Consider the following 16990-nt stretch of genomic DNA (forward strand, 5'->3'; position numbering starts at 1 on the left):
GATTGTTGAGCGCTTTTGGCTTTTATGTAGACGGGGCAGTTCTAATGGAACTGCCCCGTCTACATAAAATGATCTGCTGGTAGTTTTAAGACTGCAGTTTGCGCATACTGGTCGGGCGGTTTTATTAGCGGGGACAGGAGTTGTAGTTGTGGCCTATGCTTGCACAGTGTCCACAAGTTGGGGAGGTTTGTGGTTGCGCACACGTATGTGTGGTGTGGCCAAACCGGCAACACCGGAAGCATTTGGGCACAGCCACGTGCTCTTTAACGCGGTGGCTGCCCCAATTGATGTAAATCCGTGTCTGTTGGCTGATTATCTTCCAGGCTCTTCCAGACTCAATCACCCAGTTTGTGGCGTTACCGCTCCTGGGTTTTGTCTAGTATTTAGGTGTGATTAGCTCTGACGGGTCAGTATCTGGAATGTCTTGCTGCAGGTTTCTTCTTTATATTTCGTCCTGTAGTTGGGTTGGGGAGGGGGTCACCTCGATGTCTGGAGAATTTGGAGGCCAGGGCAATACCTGGAAGTCTTCCTCGTGTTTCGCGAACCAGTCTCGAACAATCCGGGCCGTGTGGCATGGCTATGTTGGGGAGGAGTCACCTCCCCAACTTTGTTTATGACACTACAACATTATAGTGTCATAAACTACAATGCTCAGTCCCTTCCTCTTGGGGGTCTCTGCATGGCGGCCCAGGGAGGACACCTTCGGGTTTTCAATGATTTTGTTTGCCTCCTCCTGTGTCTCAGTCTCAATAATGATGCCGACATTGCGAGTCTTCCTTATCGATTTTATTCTGGTGATTTTAAAATCTTCACCAAGGTTGGTAATTACCGAGTTTTTCACCTCTTCGTTTGTGCGGTGAGTCTCTGGTGTGGCTGGCTTTAAGATGACCAGATGTGGGCGTTGTAAGGGGCCCTTCTTCCTGCTGGGGGTAGTGACAATCAGCTGTTGTGGTCCTCAGCGCTTGGGCGTATGTGAGGACGCGCTATAGCATTTTGTTTGCCCCACAATCAATATAAGTCTGGAGCTTTGTTGTTGCTATTTCACTCCCTAGGAAAGTTTCTGTCAGGAGTGTGCCCAGCTTATTCCACAAGTTGACGATTTGGGTTCTAAGCCCTTTGGCTATCCTGTTGGTTTGCTCCTTGAACAGGGTTTCCAGGGCAGCCTTGAGGAACATTGATTTCTCATGTACGGTGCCCTCCGCCAGGGTGGGATCCAGAGGCAGTTCCAGTTGTGTCTCCTCACTGGCATCTTTTTGACTTCTCTGGTTGTAGTGTGTTTCTTTTGGCTCCTTAGGCTCAGTCTGTGAGCATGTGTCCTGCTCTGACTTTGGCACTATTGCCCTCCTATTCTTTCTCTTGCTTGTCTGGGGGCCCCAGAGCGGGGGTACACCGCTTCATTGTGGTGTTCGATAATAATGGGATCATCGTTTGGGTTTTTCTGCATGGTGTCCTGGTTATACCCGTAATCAGGTTTTCTCTCCATATCTGGTAAAATCCGGATCATCGAGTTGATTCGGTTTAACGGGGTTTTATGGATTCGCGTGAAAGGGCTCGTGAAAAGATTGACACCTGTAGCAGGTCCGTAGGTTGAATAGGGGCTGAACAGTCCGTCAGCGAACTTTTCGGTTGACTCCACTGTTCACAGATGGTGTGTGTGTGGGGGGGGGGGGAATAGCCAAATGCTAGAATTAATTTTCTGTTTATACTCCGGCACGACAACCAAGTCAGTAGAGTTTACAATCAATCGTCAATACAAATATTTATCGTATTTAGTAGTCACGGGCTTGAACTCCTGTCCACTCAAGGAACGCGTGCTATGCACTCTTACGCTTAACCACTCTGCTACGTCAGGCCTTGAATGCACCTAGAGCAGTGGGATTAGTTCTCTATAGCGTTTTTGGGGTTTCTGAAGACGATGATGATGTCAAAAACACAATAGAATTCACGAAAAGAGCTTGTTTCTCACCATGAAAATTTTATGGTGGGAGGGGGAGTTCACTAAAAACATATTTCTCGGCTGTTTAAGATAGTTAAAAGGAGCTCTCTTTCAACCCAATAAAACCATTGTTGGGGCACCCTTCCCAGTCAAGTGCACACTACCAACGTGGCCTCCACGTTATAATCGTGCCTCTCTATGGCTCTGCTGCCAGCCACATGGTGACCTTTGTAGTCTGGCAAACAAAGGCACAGATAAAAACGCTGGTAATTTGCTAAATTCCCAAAAGTGACTTTTTTCTTTCTGTTCAACTAGTAACGTAATCCATTCGAACAAGCAGTATAAATAACATATGGTGTCCTCGCCTTATTCTAGTCACCTAGAGTACAGCCAAAGTATAACTGGTAAATTTTTAGAATATCCGTCATGATTTAGTTAAGAAAGAGTAGCACATAGCAGGATTTGTTACCGGAAACAATTTATAATTAAATTTGAAATAACATTGATATAGATACGGGTATAGTCTTTTTTTTTTTTTTTTTTTTTGGTAGTTGTTGGCGCATAGGCTTCTGTGGCCATAATGCACCTCCCAGGGTTTTTTCAGTACTTTGATCCAAGCCCGAGGCGGGAATCGAACCCGTGACCTTTGGGTTGCCAGGCAGGCACTTTACCCACCTGGCTAGCCCGGTCGGCCACGGGTATAGTCAAACAATTACACAAATACGAATGCATAAATAACAACAGCAATAAATAAATAATAATTATATATTCATATAGGTTGGCTGGATCGGTTGTGAAATGTCTCACCACAAAAACTAGATTTGTTAGAAGAAAACTAAGAACAGATTTGGAATCAGCGTCAAAGATATTTTTTTTATCAGCGTCCACATTTTATTTTTCCGATGAAAAATACAGCTGAGTCAGAATTATGTACACACACGCTTTAACAATCCATAATTTGTGAATATGATAATAAATTTAAATACTTTTTTTATTTAACAACTATTATGTGTTTTATTTATGTTTTAAAAGAACAAATTCATTTAATATCGTGGAATTCCTTGCCCAGATAGTCACGGACGGCAGCATGAAAACGTAGATGTGCGCCACCTTGTTGAAAACACATTATCCTATCCTATCCTATCCTATCCTATCCTATCCGAAAACATGCTTCTGATATTGGGTAACTGCATAATTCCTTAACATTTCAAAAGCACAGAAACTGCTTTTGAATCTGTAAGACCTTACAGTTCCACGAAAAGAGATTCCCATCCACACAGTTCTCCCTGGCAAGTTAACATCTCTCTGAAAGTTGAGGTGAGGGTTTTCATTGGCCTGATAAACACAGTTGTGAAGATTCAAATGTCAATTGTGAAGATTCAAAAGCTTGAACGTGACCATATAGTGGCATCAAAAGCACCGATTGCACAATTTTTATGATAATACCACTAACAAAATTGTGTTCGTCGATATGGATCATCTTCTGCACGCAGTAATCGAAGTCTAAAAAGCTTCAAATTTATGTCCTTTAAGATTCTTATAACACTCGATTGACTCATTTGCAGTTCTCGTGAACACTGACTCGTTAACTTCATGACAGTTTCAACGTTTTCGATATTTCTTCATGTCCTTTCCCTCTCGCCTCTTGTCTTATTGATATTGAGTACAGTTCCTTCCTTAAATTTATCACGCAGCACGTTTAAATTTAGCACGTTTTTGTTACACAAGTAGTGGCCGTTGTTCGATATTGTCTTCCAATGAAAATTTGGAAGACAATTTTCTCTACGACATTTTAAAATTTTCAGTACTATTTAAGGATCTCATTTCTCTCGTAAGAGCTTGATCGCCTGTTCTCCATCATTTTTATGGGTTTCAGCCAAGCTGAAAAAAATAAATAATAAAAATCGGTCATCTGAATCACGAATTAAGGTATGTATACATAATCTTGAATCACCCTATACTTTTGATGTGTGTAATCTTTTAACCTCACAGTTTTCGATTTTTCATCTTTAGTTCCTCTATCTAAGTAGGCATAAAAGTGTTCGAGAGAATAATTTTTGACAGAACCGCTTCGAATTTGGTAGTTGTTTTTTTTTTTTTTTTTTTGGTATAACACTTGGATTTCAAACTTAGAAGTCTTTGGGACTCTGACTTGCTGTTACTGTTTGACATTATTTAAAGAAAATAATTATTAAATATTTTATCGTATTTCGTGCACCACAAGGCATAGTCCCTAACTAGCGAGAAGTATTAAAATTCTCTATAATTTATGAATTCTGTTTTGAAAATTTATAAAATTCATTGTATTTTCTTTTAAAGTACCATAATTTATACATTACTTTCATATGGGTATAGCTCTACTTCAATATGAAACAGTACAAACAGTACAGTACGCTTGATAATTTTACGTGACCGAGTATTTTACATTTCTTATATAGTGGAGCGAAAATAATTCTTATAAAGGTTGGTAGTAATACGTATATCAGTGGCGTAGCTACCATTCAGGCAGGCAAGGCAATTGCCTCCGGGCTCGGGCCCTTTAGGGGCCCGGCGTCTTTGGCTGTCTCCTGTTTTTGCAATTTTCATTAATTAAGTAGGGTCCCGAACATTCTTTGCCTCCGGGCCCGAAAAAGGATAGTTATGCTAGTGCAGTATATTTATATTTATTTGGATTTTCTTCTTTTGAATACAATTGTAGTTTTCAAATTGATCCATTTCTAGTTTGGGAATGAAAGGGTTTATCAAATATGTAAGTTGTGACTTTTTTATTAGGAGCTGAAATACTACTACTAATATATGGTGGGGGGATATATATATATATATATATATATATATTGTTTTGTAATAATTGCTTTTTCTTTCTTTATTGTTCAGGCCGAGGGGACTTCGGTGGAATAGACAACGACGCATTAGACTTCAGCCAGCTAGAGGATTATATCAACGACGACAACGACAATAACATGTAAGTTTTTTATTTGATTTGTCTGTAGAAAATACAGTTCTTGGTGCATTATTCAGAAAATGGCCGCTTTGCTTTTTTCTCCCCTATTTCTCTCACATCTGGTGAGTTATGGGCTTGGCACAACCAGGATCCTGAGCTAGATATCATCATTCTTCTCTTTCTTGGTGATTTCCTTCTACTTCTCTCTCTCTCTCTCTCTCTCTCTCTCTCTCTCTCTCTCTCTCTCTCTCTCTCTCTCAGGGTAACTCAGAAATTTTTTTTTTTTTTTTTTTGGCTGGTGCAGCATAAGCCTCAGGCTTCCTTGCACCATATGGCTATTAATAATAATAATAATAATAAACTTCGTCGTGTCATGAAAACAGACTATATACACTGAATTGCAACTACACAATCCGTAATGGACTACATCAAAGCCTGACGTAGCCCAGTGGTCAGGAGCGAGAGTGCATAGCACGCGTTCCTTGAGTGGACCGGAGTTCAAGCCCGTGACTACTAAATACGATAAATATTTGTATTGACGATTTATTGTAAACTCTACTGACTTGGTTGTCGTGCCGGAGTATAAACATAAAATTTATTTTATGCCGCATAGCTCGCGGTATAAAAAGCCGAACAACTTCGGTCGCTAGACTAGAGCAATGATAAAGTAGCAGTTATCACGGTGTTTCAAAAGGACGTGATTATGGGAGCTCGTGCGTTGGATGCTTCCATATCGGAAACTGCATGTCGTGTCGGTTGCTCACGGCCCCCTGTGATTAAGATGTACAAGAGCGCATAGATGCATCTCCACAGACAAGGCACGAGTGCCATTCGTGTAAAACTGTATATTATTGTAAATTTATCCTCACATGTTGCAGCATGTAAATATAGTTAATACTGCATTATGTAAGGATTCATAATAGCATGTTACAATTTTTAATTTTTATAAGTAAAAAGTAATTATTTGTGTAGATAATTATTTAATTCTGATGTGAGTCGTTGGTCGTGACGGGATAGTTGCAACTCTACTTATTTATCTATATTGTATTCATCTAGTTGCAATAAAGATTCTCTCTTTCTCTCCCTCAAAGAATGGTATCGAATGGGTCAAACCACCTTCCGCCGACAGAATTGTGAAGGATTACGCGTGGTGGATGGTCTAAGTGAGCGAAGGGTGTGGCGCCTTTTTTTTTTTTGGGCTTAAGCAACAAGAAGCTCATTGCTTCCAGCGAATACAACATCCATAGTGTAACCTTTGGATCAAGGAATCATAAAGGTTTTCAAAACATTATACAGTGCTGCATTTCAACGAAAAATAATTGCAGAAATTGAAGACAAGCGATAACCCAAGCTATGGACATTGCAAAAAGAATTAACTTATTAGAAGCAGTGAATATGATGGCTAGTGTTGGCATTAATTTCCGATTAAAGAATCAAAAAACAGTTTTTGTATAGCTGGATTTATTTAGCCAGCTGTTGTGATAAATATTGAAGAAAGTAGTGCAGTGCCAACAAAGTATACCAGTAATTCATTTAATATTACACAAAATTTTGACGAGTTGGTAAAAATTGACGAAAATCTTCCGACAATAGGTGATCTGTCATTAAAGGACATAGTCGATGGAATTATTATTTTTTTATGAAAACCCCAAACAAGAAAGGTATCAAAACCTATAGTACCGTGCATGGGTTGGAGGAGATGGTGGGGAGGATACCAGAAACTTTCCTCTGGAGACTAACATGGGTTTCACAACTTCAGGCCTCCAATAAGCAATTGGATAAATAATAAATAAATTCTGTTTATATGCCAGCACGACCATACGGTCAGAGGAGTTTGCACGGTAGAGAGGATACAAGAAATAAATCTGACACCGAGATAAATGAAAGTTCTGATTACAAAGATATCCAGATCCAGAGAGTTATGCCAACGACCAGAGAAAATAGAAACCTTTTTGAATGTTACGGTGTGCGTTAGAACTTAAGGGAGAGAAAAGTAGACTACAAATTATTGTTCAGGTTATAAGAACGTATTTAACTGCTAGGGAGGCTGCCGTAGTCGAGTGGTAAGGCGCGAAGTACACGTGCTTGTGATCAGGGTTCAAGCTCCTCACTACAAAATACTGTGCTGTTTCTTGTATTCTCTCGACCTTGTGAACTCATCTGACCGTGTGGTCGTCTCGGAGTTTAAACAGAAAATTTATTTAAAACAGCGTTACCCAATCTTTTTCGACCCAACGTCCCCATACAAAATCTTTTTCTGCACAACGCGCCCCCCCCCCCCCCTCAGATAAAGTATATGCCAATGCTTCCTATATGAGTAATGCATAAAAGGTATTTTCAGGGATTATTACTGTTTGTTTTTATCATGGCTTTCTATTGCACTTAGATTACACATTGAATTCTTAGTATGTTTTTTTTTTTAAGATACATACATAGTTATAGAAAAGTAAATAAAATTAGATTTATTATAAAATTCAGTACTAGTGTGATCCTTGAGCTTGATGAGTTTTCGCTAATCACAATATCTGGAATATACTTGGATAGTAATAGTCTTAAGTCACCACGACTAACAATATCCAAACGGTTTCGATTCTTCACTAGTATGCGATTCACTGCACTAAATCCTCGTTCGACGAGATTAGAAGATGGAAAGGCAGTATAAAGAAGTTTTGCTTTTCTCCATAGAGAAGGAAATTTCACATGATGTTTTAGCCACGTAACTTGATGCCCTCTGCTGTTGAAGATTTGCTTCTATTCTTCATTTTGAAGCCCAACAATTTCTTCTTGCAAACTTAAATTAAACTTAAATGCTTCACTGTCGCATCAGACCGCCAAATGTCAACGCCCCCCTAAAGTTTGTAGTCACCCCAACCGTACACGTGCTTGGAGTGACCTGGATTCAGGCTCCTAACTGCTAAATACGATGCTGTTTCTTGTATTCTCTTGACCTTGTGGTCGTCCCGAAGTATAAACTTAACTTAAATCTAAAGGCTGTAACGACCCCCCACATGGCGCTACCGCCCACGTTGGGAATCGCTGATTTAAAACAACGAACATTGGAGAAAATTTTTAAATACAGGTAAACCTCGATATATGCATTTTCGATCAATGCGAGTTTCGGTTAATACGGTCACAGACATTAATACCATTCCTCTATATATGCCCTCTAAAATTTCGAATAGTGCAGCCGATTATGAAACAAAAAATTTTTAACAACGCAAAAAAAAAAAAAAAAAAAAATGCCCGAAAAGTTGACGCTGTCATTGAAGAAATTTTGAAGCCCAACAATTTCTTCTTGCAAACTTAAATTAAACTTAAATGCTTCACTGTCGCATCAGACCTCCAAATGTCAACGCCCCCCTAAAGTTTGTAGTCACCCCAACCGTACACGTGCTTGGAGTAACCTGGATTCAGGCTCCTAACTGCTAAATACGATGCTGTTTCTTGTATTCTCTTGACCTTGTGGTCGTCCCGAAGTATAAACTTAACTTAAATCTAAAGGCTGTAACGACCCCCCACATGGCGCTACCTCCCACGTTGGGAATCGCTGATTTAAAACAACGAACATTGGAGAAAATTTTTAAATACAGGTAAACCTCGATATATGCATTTTCGATCAATGCGAGTTTCGGTTAATACGGTCACAGACATTAATACCATTCCTCTATATATGCCCTCTAAAATTTCGAATAGTGCAGCCGATTATGAAACAAAAAATTTTTAACAACGCAAAAAAAAAAAAAAAAAAAATGCCCGAAAAGTTGACGCTGTCATTGAAGAAATTGGCGTCATTTTGGGAAGGTTCTTGGCTTTGAAGATGTTGATTCCCCTAATGTCAGAGAATGCCTGGATTCGCATTCACAGCCACTCACTGGCACGGATCTTATAGAATTGGGGCAACAGCGTGCTTACAAAGAGAAAGAGGCGCCTCCGTAACCAGGTGGGAAGGAGCAGCAGTGCATAGTACACGCTTCTTGATTAGACCGGGGTTCGAGCCCGTCACCACCAAATATGGAGGATGCGGAAAGGTCAAGGAATGACCACCGCATATCCCGGAGCAATATGGCCTTAGTTGCTAATGCTCCTAAAAACCAAATAACAAACAAACAAACGATGAGAAAGAAGAAATTGCGACTGAAGGAGAGGAGTGTGTCTGTTAAGAAATTTCATTAAAGGAACTCGAGAAGATTGTTTCGAAATTTGGAAAATGTTAAAAACAAATTATGGATTTAGATCCGAATGTGGAAAGAAGCATTCTAGTTCGCCGAACCCTAGAAAATAGAATTAGCTGCTATCGTAAATTTTATGAAGAGAAAAAGAAGGCTACAACTATTCAAACGACGCTTGAAATATATTTTTATAGAAAGTAGCATATCCATTTTTCACTCATTTTGTAGCTCATTTCTTTAATAAACGTTTTTTAGCTTACTTGCTTTTCATTATTCTTTATAACGTATAAAGAATAATGTACATTATTCTTTAAAACGTATTTTAAAGGCCTAAATTAAGTCTTCTGATGAATGTTCCAAAACATCAGGGATGAATTAGAATTTTTCCCATTGGCTTTTAACTTCGATATATGCGGTAGGTCGTAGGTCGGTAAAAAAAAAAAAAAAAAAAAAAAAAAATTTAATTTGTATTTTATTTATTTATTTTTTTAATTTCGACACTGAAATCGGTTGATATATATTCATATTGTAGTTATGTATATAGAGCACTATATATATATTGTACTGGATAATAAATAAAGACAACTTTTCATATTTCATTAAAAAAAATCCCTCTGTTTAATAAATACAAATAAATAAATGAACTGGTGTGCAAAACTTAAGGACCAACCCTATTTCGAAAGGTTACAACCACAAAATCTTTACTTAAGGTACTCCTTACTGATGAGAGTAGATTCAGTCGCAGCAGCGATTCTGGACGTCAGCTAATCTGGCGAGAGGTTGGCACACACGATATCACCCCGAAAACATCACTGAAAGGGATCGATATGGCGGTCTAGGTGTTCTCGTCTGGGAAGGCGTTATCTTGGATGGACGTACACAACTCCAGATACTGGAAGGCGGTACTGTAACCGGTGCACGCTACTGTACTGAGGTAATCCTTCCCCATGTGCATCTGTTTCTAGGTGCCATTGGCCCGGAGTTCGTGTTTGGATGATAACGCCACACTCCATCGCACTGTGGCTGTTGATATGCTTTTGGAAAGTGAGGACATTGTTCGTATGGAAATGCCTGTCCGTTCCATTGATGTTCGTATGGAAATGCCTGTCCGTTCCATTGATGTTCGTATGGATTGGCCTGTCCGTTCCATCGAACACATATGGGACACTCTGAGGAGACGTCTAGCGGCACGTCCACACCCACCAGAAAATGTTCACTAGCTGAAGATGGCGCTGACAGAGGAATGGACGATGTTACCGCAAGAATTTATCAACAACTTTGTTCTAAGTATGGACAGGCGGTGCAAATCCTGCATCGACATTAGGAGTGGCCATATCTCCTACTGAGGACCACTTCTTCCCTTTGTTCCATCTTTGGCAGTGATGCATCTGTATCATGGCAGCCAGTGCTATGTTGCCATTTTTGAATAAAGTACCTCTGTACCGTTTTGTTTCCGTTCTGTCGGTGTTGTTACCTTCATCATTTCTGTACCTCACGAGGTTCCTTTGGTATGCTTTTCCCAAATCCAGGCCACTCCTATGAGAAGCTACAGGTGAAAACCTGATTGGTCCTTAAATTTGCACACCAGTGTGTTATCAGACGCTTAATGCTATCAGTTTTTGTAAACCAAATGTGATCACAATAAGCGGTGTACCCCCCCCCCCCCGATATTCACATCGTTGTAAAATATTTTCACTTTTTACCTTTTACCTCTTTGGATGATGTAATTCCTTTTCAATATTATTCTTAGTTTTCATGCCCAGTAGCTGTTTTATCAAATCTTTTCCTTTCCCTCCTCTCGTATCCAGTGAAATGATATTGTGGCCGTGTAATTCATATCGTTCTGAATTGGATAAATTCCTTTTTAGAACAGAGTACGCTGACGACCGTCATTATTTTATGATGTGGGTGGAGTGAAAGAGAACTTATTCTTCCACAGGTTGGTCGAGTTCATCGACACGAAAGACGTGCATCGAATGTTCCAAAATATGTAGTTGGTTGGACTTTTTTGCCAAGCCCACTGCACGAATGTGCTGCTTTCTAACCATCTGCAATAGGTGGAGCAACCAGCGCCTGTATATTCATATTTTTGGAGGTCGTCTAGGTAAAGCTGTAGATCGTTTATAAACTTAATATATGCCGGCAGGAAGTGTTTATTAAGCAGTTGTGATGTGCATTTCTATAGTCTGTGCCCTTCGGTATCTAGGACAGTCACGAGCTTAGTCCCAGTGCCCTCCATACTGTGCCGACGAGAACTTCGTTTGTTTTCATGTGATACATAACAATGCTAGGGGAGTGTGACTTGGAGGTCTCGGCCCCGTTGTTGCAGGCCGCAGAGAAGTGAAAGCAAGCAAGAGAGAGAGAGAGAGAGAGAGAGAGAGAAAGAGAGAGCATACTCTTGTTCGGGCCCTTCCTCCACCCAGAACAATTATATCGCACACCCACAAGTTAGATCCTCACGCTGTACGACGTGGGAGATAGGCTATCTACTTATCCAGTCGTCACACGCATGGCTGCGTGTATGTTCCCATAATGCAGCTAATACATCACTCCCTCCGTTATTCTTCGAGCTGATACATTATCGGTTTGTGCTAAATATCTGAGCAGCCCTTTCTTCTAGCACTACCAGCAACTGATTCTTATTCTTTACAGGTCCTTTGGGCTTTACATGGGTAAATTTGATCGTCGTACGATTCGGTTGAACTTTAAAAAAAAAAAAAAAAAAAAAAATTTTTTTTTACAGACATTATGAATTTTCATACTCAGATTCTTGAGTACATTCTTATTTTACTACTTGTACACTACAAGGTTCTATGTTCTCCATTTTCACCAACAAATTACTGAAGGCATACACCAACGCATATAATGACGCGAGGACACATATCTTTGTCAATTTCACGACATGATTTTCACGTCTGTTATCCTTTCAAGAAAACTAAAAAAAAAACGTCATGTGGGTTCAAGTCTGGATTCAGAGGTGGCCAAAATCAATAACGGTAACAATATACGAGGTTCAAAATCAGTGAGCAAAAACATTAGCTGTAAATGACGTGGCACCGTCTTGTATGAACCACTGGGTGTCCACTAGAAGCAGAGTTACCATGAGCTGCAGTCGCAAGTCAATCTGAAGTATATGTAGGTACCAACCATTGTGAGTTAATAGTTTAGTTTCATTAAAGTCGAAGGCTCTAATATTAATCCATGACTTGACAGGACCATTACTTTTCCTACATGGCTACTTTTGTCATGAAGCTAACGGAGAGCTTCTGTTACCCAAAACCGTGCGTTCTGCTTGTTCATAGTATTCAAATTAAAATAAGCTTCATCTGAAAACAGGTGTTGGGTAATACTGCATTTTTCCCCTCTGCCCATGCAGCTAATTAAGTTTTTTTCTGTATATTATTTTCAGAAAATTTGTACAGCCTTATAAACTCATTTTCAAAAGCAGTCGAAGCATTCATTGACGAGAACGCATATTTCAAGCTTTTGCTGCTTTTCTCATTGGCTTTATTAGAAAATGCTGTATTGCAACTCCGAGATCCCAACGTTTTTACATTTTTTGGTGAACGAATACTCGCAGCACGAGGTCATTTTCGTTCCCTTACACAACCTTCTGACATAAACGAAGTACAAGAATCCCTCGGCAATTGCGGAGGTACTTTCCATAAAAGTATCGCGTTTGGCAAAAACGCGGTTGGAAAGATTAAAGTCCTATGGTAAATGTAGGGTTAGGGAAAAAAACAATAATTACGCCAATAAATGTATAATAAAAACGCGGTAAATTTCATTTTCCATTCATACAACATAAATATGATGCCAACCTTGATCATACAATAATAAAAACAAGATAAGATCAAAGTGACGAAATAAGATATATACATTCACTTTCAGAAGAGAGAGAGCCCGAATTATAGAAGCCAATTCGGAAAACAGTGCCCGCGAGAGTATCTATAAAAAAGGTATGCAGCAGAAACAGGTCTATGAGAAATAGAGTGGAGAGACTTTGTTAGAGAAGGGTGATTAATTAACCTAACTTGCCCTCCTTTGAAGGGGAATCCAGAAGCCTGAGTGAGGTTTTAAAGACACCACACCAAACGTGGGAACAATATTCCACGGTAGGGCAGATTTGAGATTTGCACAGAGTGAATAGCTGTTTGGAAGAAAAGTAACGCCGAGAGCGAAAGAGAAAACCCAGTTTTTTAGATGCAGAGGAAGTAATATGATTATGCCGAGAGAGATTAAAAGCCGGGGTAATTCCTAATAGAGAAATGTGATCTTGTCGAGAAATCTGAGTGTCATCGAAGTTACGTATAGGAGCAGAAGAATCCTTTTTTTGCAAGATATAAGCCAACTATGGTTATCTTTGTCCCACTAAAGAATTACCTGGAGATCAGTATTTAAGGAATTGGTAGTGGATATTAGAGAAGTTGAGGCTGTTTGTGCAGGGCAAGGTTTCTCAAACTGGAAGGTGGAATGCAATGTGCTATCATCGGCAAAACTATGGATAAGGTTTCCAGTCAATGGAAGAAGGTCATTAATATACAAGAGGAAAAGAGTGAGAGAAAGAACTGAACCCTGAGGAACACCAGCATTTAGGAGATAATTTATTTTAGAGACGCCTCCTAGATAATTTAGGAGTTAGAAGACACAGAATCATCTAGTCTCCAGCAGTGAGTGGTCAGAGAGAAAAGTGGATATCCAATTACAAACATTTGGCAAACCATGGAATGAAAGCTTATTTGCAAGACCTTTATGCCAAACATGATCAAAAGCCTCTGAAATGTCAAGAGCAACTGCTTGAGTTTCACCAAACCTTTCCATTGAATTTGTCCATAGATGGGTAACATAAGGCACTAATGGAATCCATACTGGCCATCATTGATCAGATGGAAGGTTCCTAGATAATTTAGGAGTTGGCGGTTAATGGACTTCTCTATTACTTTAGAAAGAGTAGAAGTAAGTGCAATAGAGCAATAATTGGATGGGAGAGATTTGTTACCATTTTTAGGAACTGGCTGGATATGAGCAAATTTCTAAGCCGAAGGGAAAGCACCAGTGTAATAAGAATGTATAAAAAGGCGACACAGAACAGGAATAAGCTCAGATAGCCAGATGGCAGTCTGATGTTATTCCAATTTTTATCATTTTCAGGAACTTCATCGTTGTGGCGCGTTTGTATCAAGTCCAAGGTGGTCGGTTCGCAGGATTCTTGTTTTGGTCTCTCCCAGGAGGAGTAGCCCTGCGCAGGTCTCTTGAGACTCAAATTGCGTGTCTATTTCATGCTGAGATGTTATTCTTTTGCTCTCCTTTGTGTTTCTCCTTTATTTTTAGTTGGTCCATTACATTTGTTGTGATATATCTATTGGGTGTTATTCTTCTCCCGAGGATAAGGTTGCATTGCGATAATTGTTTTCCTTCTTCTGAATAATTGTATTGCGAAGTTAGTCAGTGCGGTGTACTCTTCCTTAGTGTCCAATAGTCGGGACTCTTGGTGGATTGGGTTATACTGAATTCTTACAATGACTTGCTGTTATATCTTCATAGTTGTCGCAGTTATGTATGACATGGCTCCAAGCCTCTGGTTCTCCACATGGACAATTCCTGTCTTCTATTATACCCATTGTGTTTAGTTTATCTTTGAACGGTCCATGGCCTGTTAATAAGTAGGTAGTGTTGAGGCCCTGGTAGATCCATGCTGGTGCTTTTGGGTACATTTTTGTTACTAGGAGAAGAAATTTGTGTGTTATTGCTCCTTTGGTGGTGTCATTCCACCTTGGCTGCTAAATGTGAGTTAGGTGTCCATCAATTCTTTTTTGCTCCCGCTTCCAATCAGTGGTAACATTGAGGGTTAAACCGTTAGTTGTGATTGGTATTGCCTTTTTGTAATAATACATTAATCCAGTTTATACTACCTCTAAGTCAAGGGGCAGTACACCAGCAATGACCTGAAGCGCCGCCTTTACTAGTTGTACTGCTTGCCCTAGTGATGGTTAGTATTGTTTCTAGTATTTTTCTATTTGTTGCTGTGCTGGTCTTCGCCATTCATACGGGTGAGCCGTAAATAATTGTCGGTATAAATAAGGCTTTATAATATAAGGAAAGGGTTCTCTTGTTTAGTCCCCAGTCCTTTCGCGTTATTCTTAGTATGAGTCCTGTGTATTTGCGTATTTTCTTCCTGAGGTAATTTAGATGGAGTTTAAATGAGAGATTTCTATCTATAATTATCCCTAGGTACTTTATCTGGTTGGTTAGTCTGACAGTGGTACCTTCTATTTTGATTTGTGGGGGCTTGTTTAATTTAAGCTTTCCTCTAAGAAGGACGGAGCTGGTCTTTTCCAGTGCTATTTTTAGATTGTTTATTTTGCCCCACTCCTGTGGGGTTTGGAGTGCTTTGTTTGCTTGCTTTTCCAGGTTTGCTCTTGAGTCCGCTGCTGTGGATAAGATCAGATCATCAGCAAAGGCCTGTGCCTCCACGTCGCCCAGGTGCAGAGAAAGTCATCTAGAACTGTGTTCCACAGGAGCGGCCCCAGGACCGATCCCTGGGGGTAGCCCCTGCGGACAATTGTATTTTTGTATGGGCGGCTCCTAAAACATAAGTTCATCTCCGCCTCGTTGCTGTGTTCGGTTTTTACAGACTCTGTCAAGGTAAGGCCAGTGTGTGTCGTGTAATAAAAAAAAAAATAATAAATAAATAAAAAAAATAAATAAATCATCCCGCACAGGTCGGAGGGTTCTGCAGTGATCACCTAGACTTCCGCTTCCAGGTACTTGTCCCTAGCCGCGGGAAGGCAAGCCTCCCCTACTATCTGCTGCTCGCTCTCCTCCTTGGGGAACGAGTTTCCTAGGGAGGAAAAGAAAACTAGAGTAAGGTGAAGAGGGGGAAGGACGAAAGAGGAGGGGGACTCCTCGGCCCTGTGGAGTCCCAGTCCAGGATAAATTGTTAGGGAAGGGAAGAAAAAAAAAACCGAGAGTGGGCGAGAGGTTGCTAGCCAGACCTGGGAAGCACCAGGCCAGGGCAGAACACGAGAACAAAAAAAAAAAAAAAAAAAAAAAAATCTTCAAATCCCGATCGCGGAAAGGAAGGGAACATCGATCAGGTGCCAGCAACAAATAGATAAGGAGAAAAATAAATAAATAATACTAATAAAAAAAGTTTTTCATCCCTTGCGGGACAGAGAGGGAAAGAGTAGCAGGAAAGTGCTATTTCTACTCCGGATCCAGGAACTAGTCCCATACCCAAAGCAGAACGCGAAGAGAGAAAGAGAGAGCAAAAAAAAAAAAAGAAGAAGTTATGATAGGACATTTATCATTTTACAGTCAGCTCATGTCCTAGGTTGGTGGTCATTAGTTCTAGTCAGGTTTAGGGCTCTGCGTCTGGAGAAAACTTCCTTAGCAACTGTTTGGAAGGCCTTCAAATTGTCAGTCGTCGTAATAAGTTTGTCAATATGGCTAGGGTTTGTCACAATAGTTTTCAGTTGTGTTCACTGCTGTTCATATTGAGTGCAGTCGAAGATTGTATGGAACCAGTTCTCTTTTTCCCCACATCTGCATCGATCCGTGTTTGAGAGTCCCAGCTAAAATAGCTTCTCATTAAGGGAGCCGTGCCCAGTTACCAGGAAAGTCGTTTCATGGCTCAGTGTAAACCACATTCCCACTACTTTATTCATTGTAAATTTTACGTCTGGAAGGAATCTTTTAGTCACAGTCCCATCTGGTCTGCCACACCTTGACGAGCTCGTCGAAACGGCGAGTTTTTTCTTTAGTTATATCTTCCTCAAAAGAGATCTGCATATCAAGAATGGAAGGGGGATTCTTTTCTTTAGTCTAAAACAGAGCCCTCGGTAGATAATGAAAAGATCTAGGGGAAGTGTCCCTGCAATTACTTGGATGGCAGCCGCTGATACAGTGCGACAGATCCTGTGGGTAGCAAGAATCATGATTTTC

The 16990-nt window shown here is 40.2% G+C and overlaps 1 protein-coding gene across 4 annotated transcripts in view; it reads left to right on the forward strand.

Moving 5' to 3' along the window:
* LOC150077296 (uncharacterized) overlaps window positions 1–16990 on the forward strand; it is a 702167-nt gene that overhangs the window by 244865 nt on the left and 440312 nt on the right. For all 4 annotated transcript variants that reach the window (XM_090386557.1, XM_090386560.1, XM_090386559.1 and 1 more), the window contains exon 2: window positions 4811–4898. In XM_090386557.1, coding sequence (XP_090242683.1) covers window positions 4811–4898 — 88 coding nt within the window. The remainder of the gene's footprint in view (window positions 1–4810; window positions 4899–16990) is intronic.

This window comes from Mastigoproctus giganteus, chromosome 12, assembly GCF_048544385.1.
Source record: "Mastigoproctus giganteus isolate SK-2022 chromosome 12, ASM4854438v1, whole genome shotgun sequence".
Lineage (NCBI taxonomy): Eukaryota > Metazoa > Arthropoda > Arachnida > Uropygi > Thelyphonidae > Mastigoproctus > Mastigoproctus giganteus.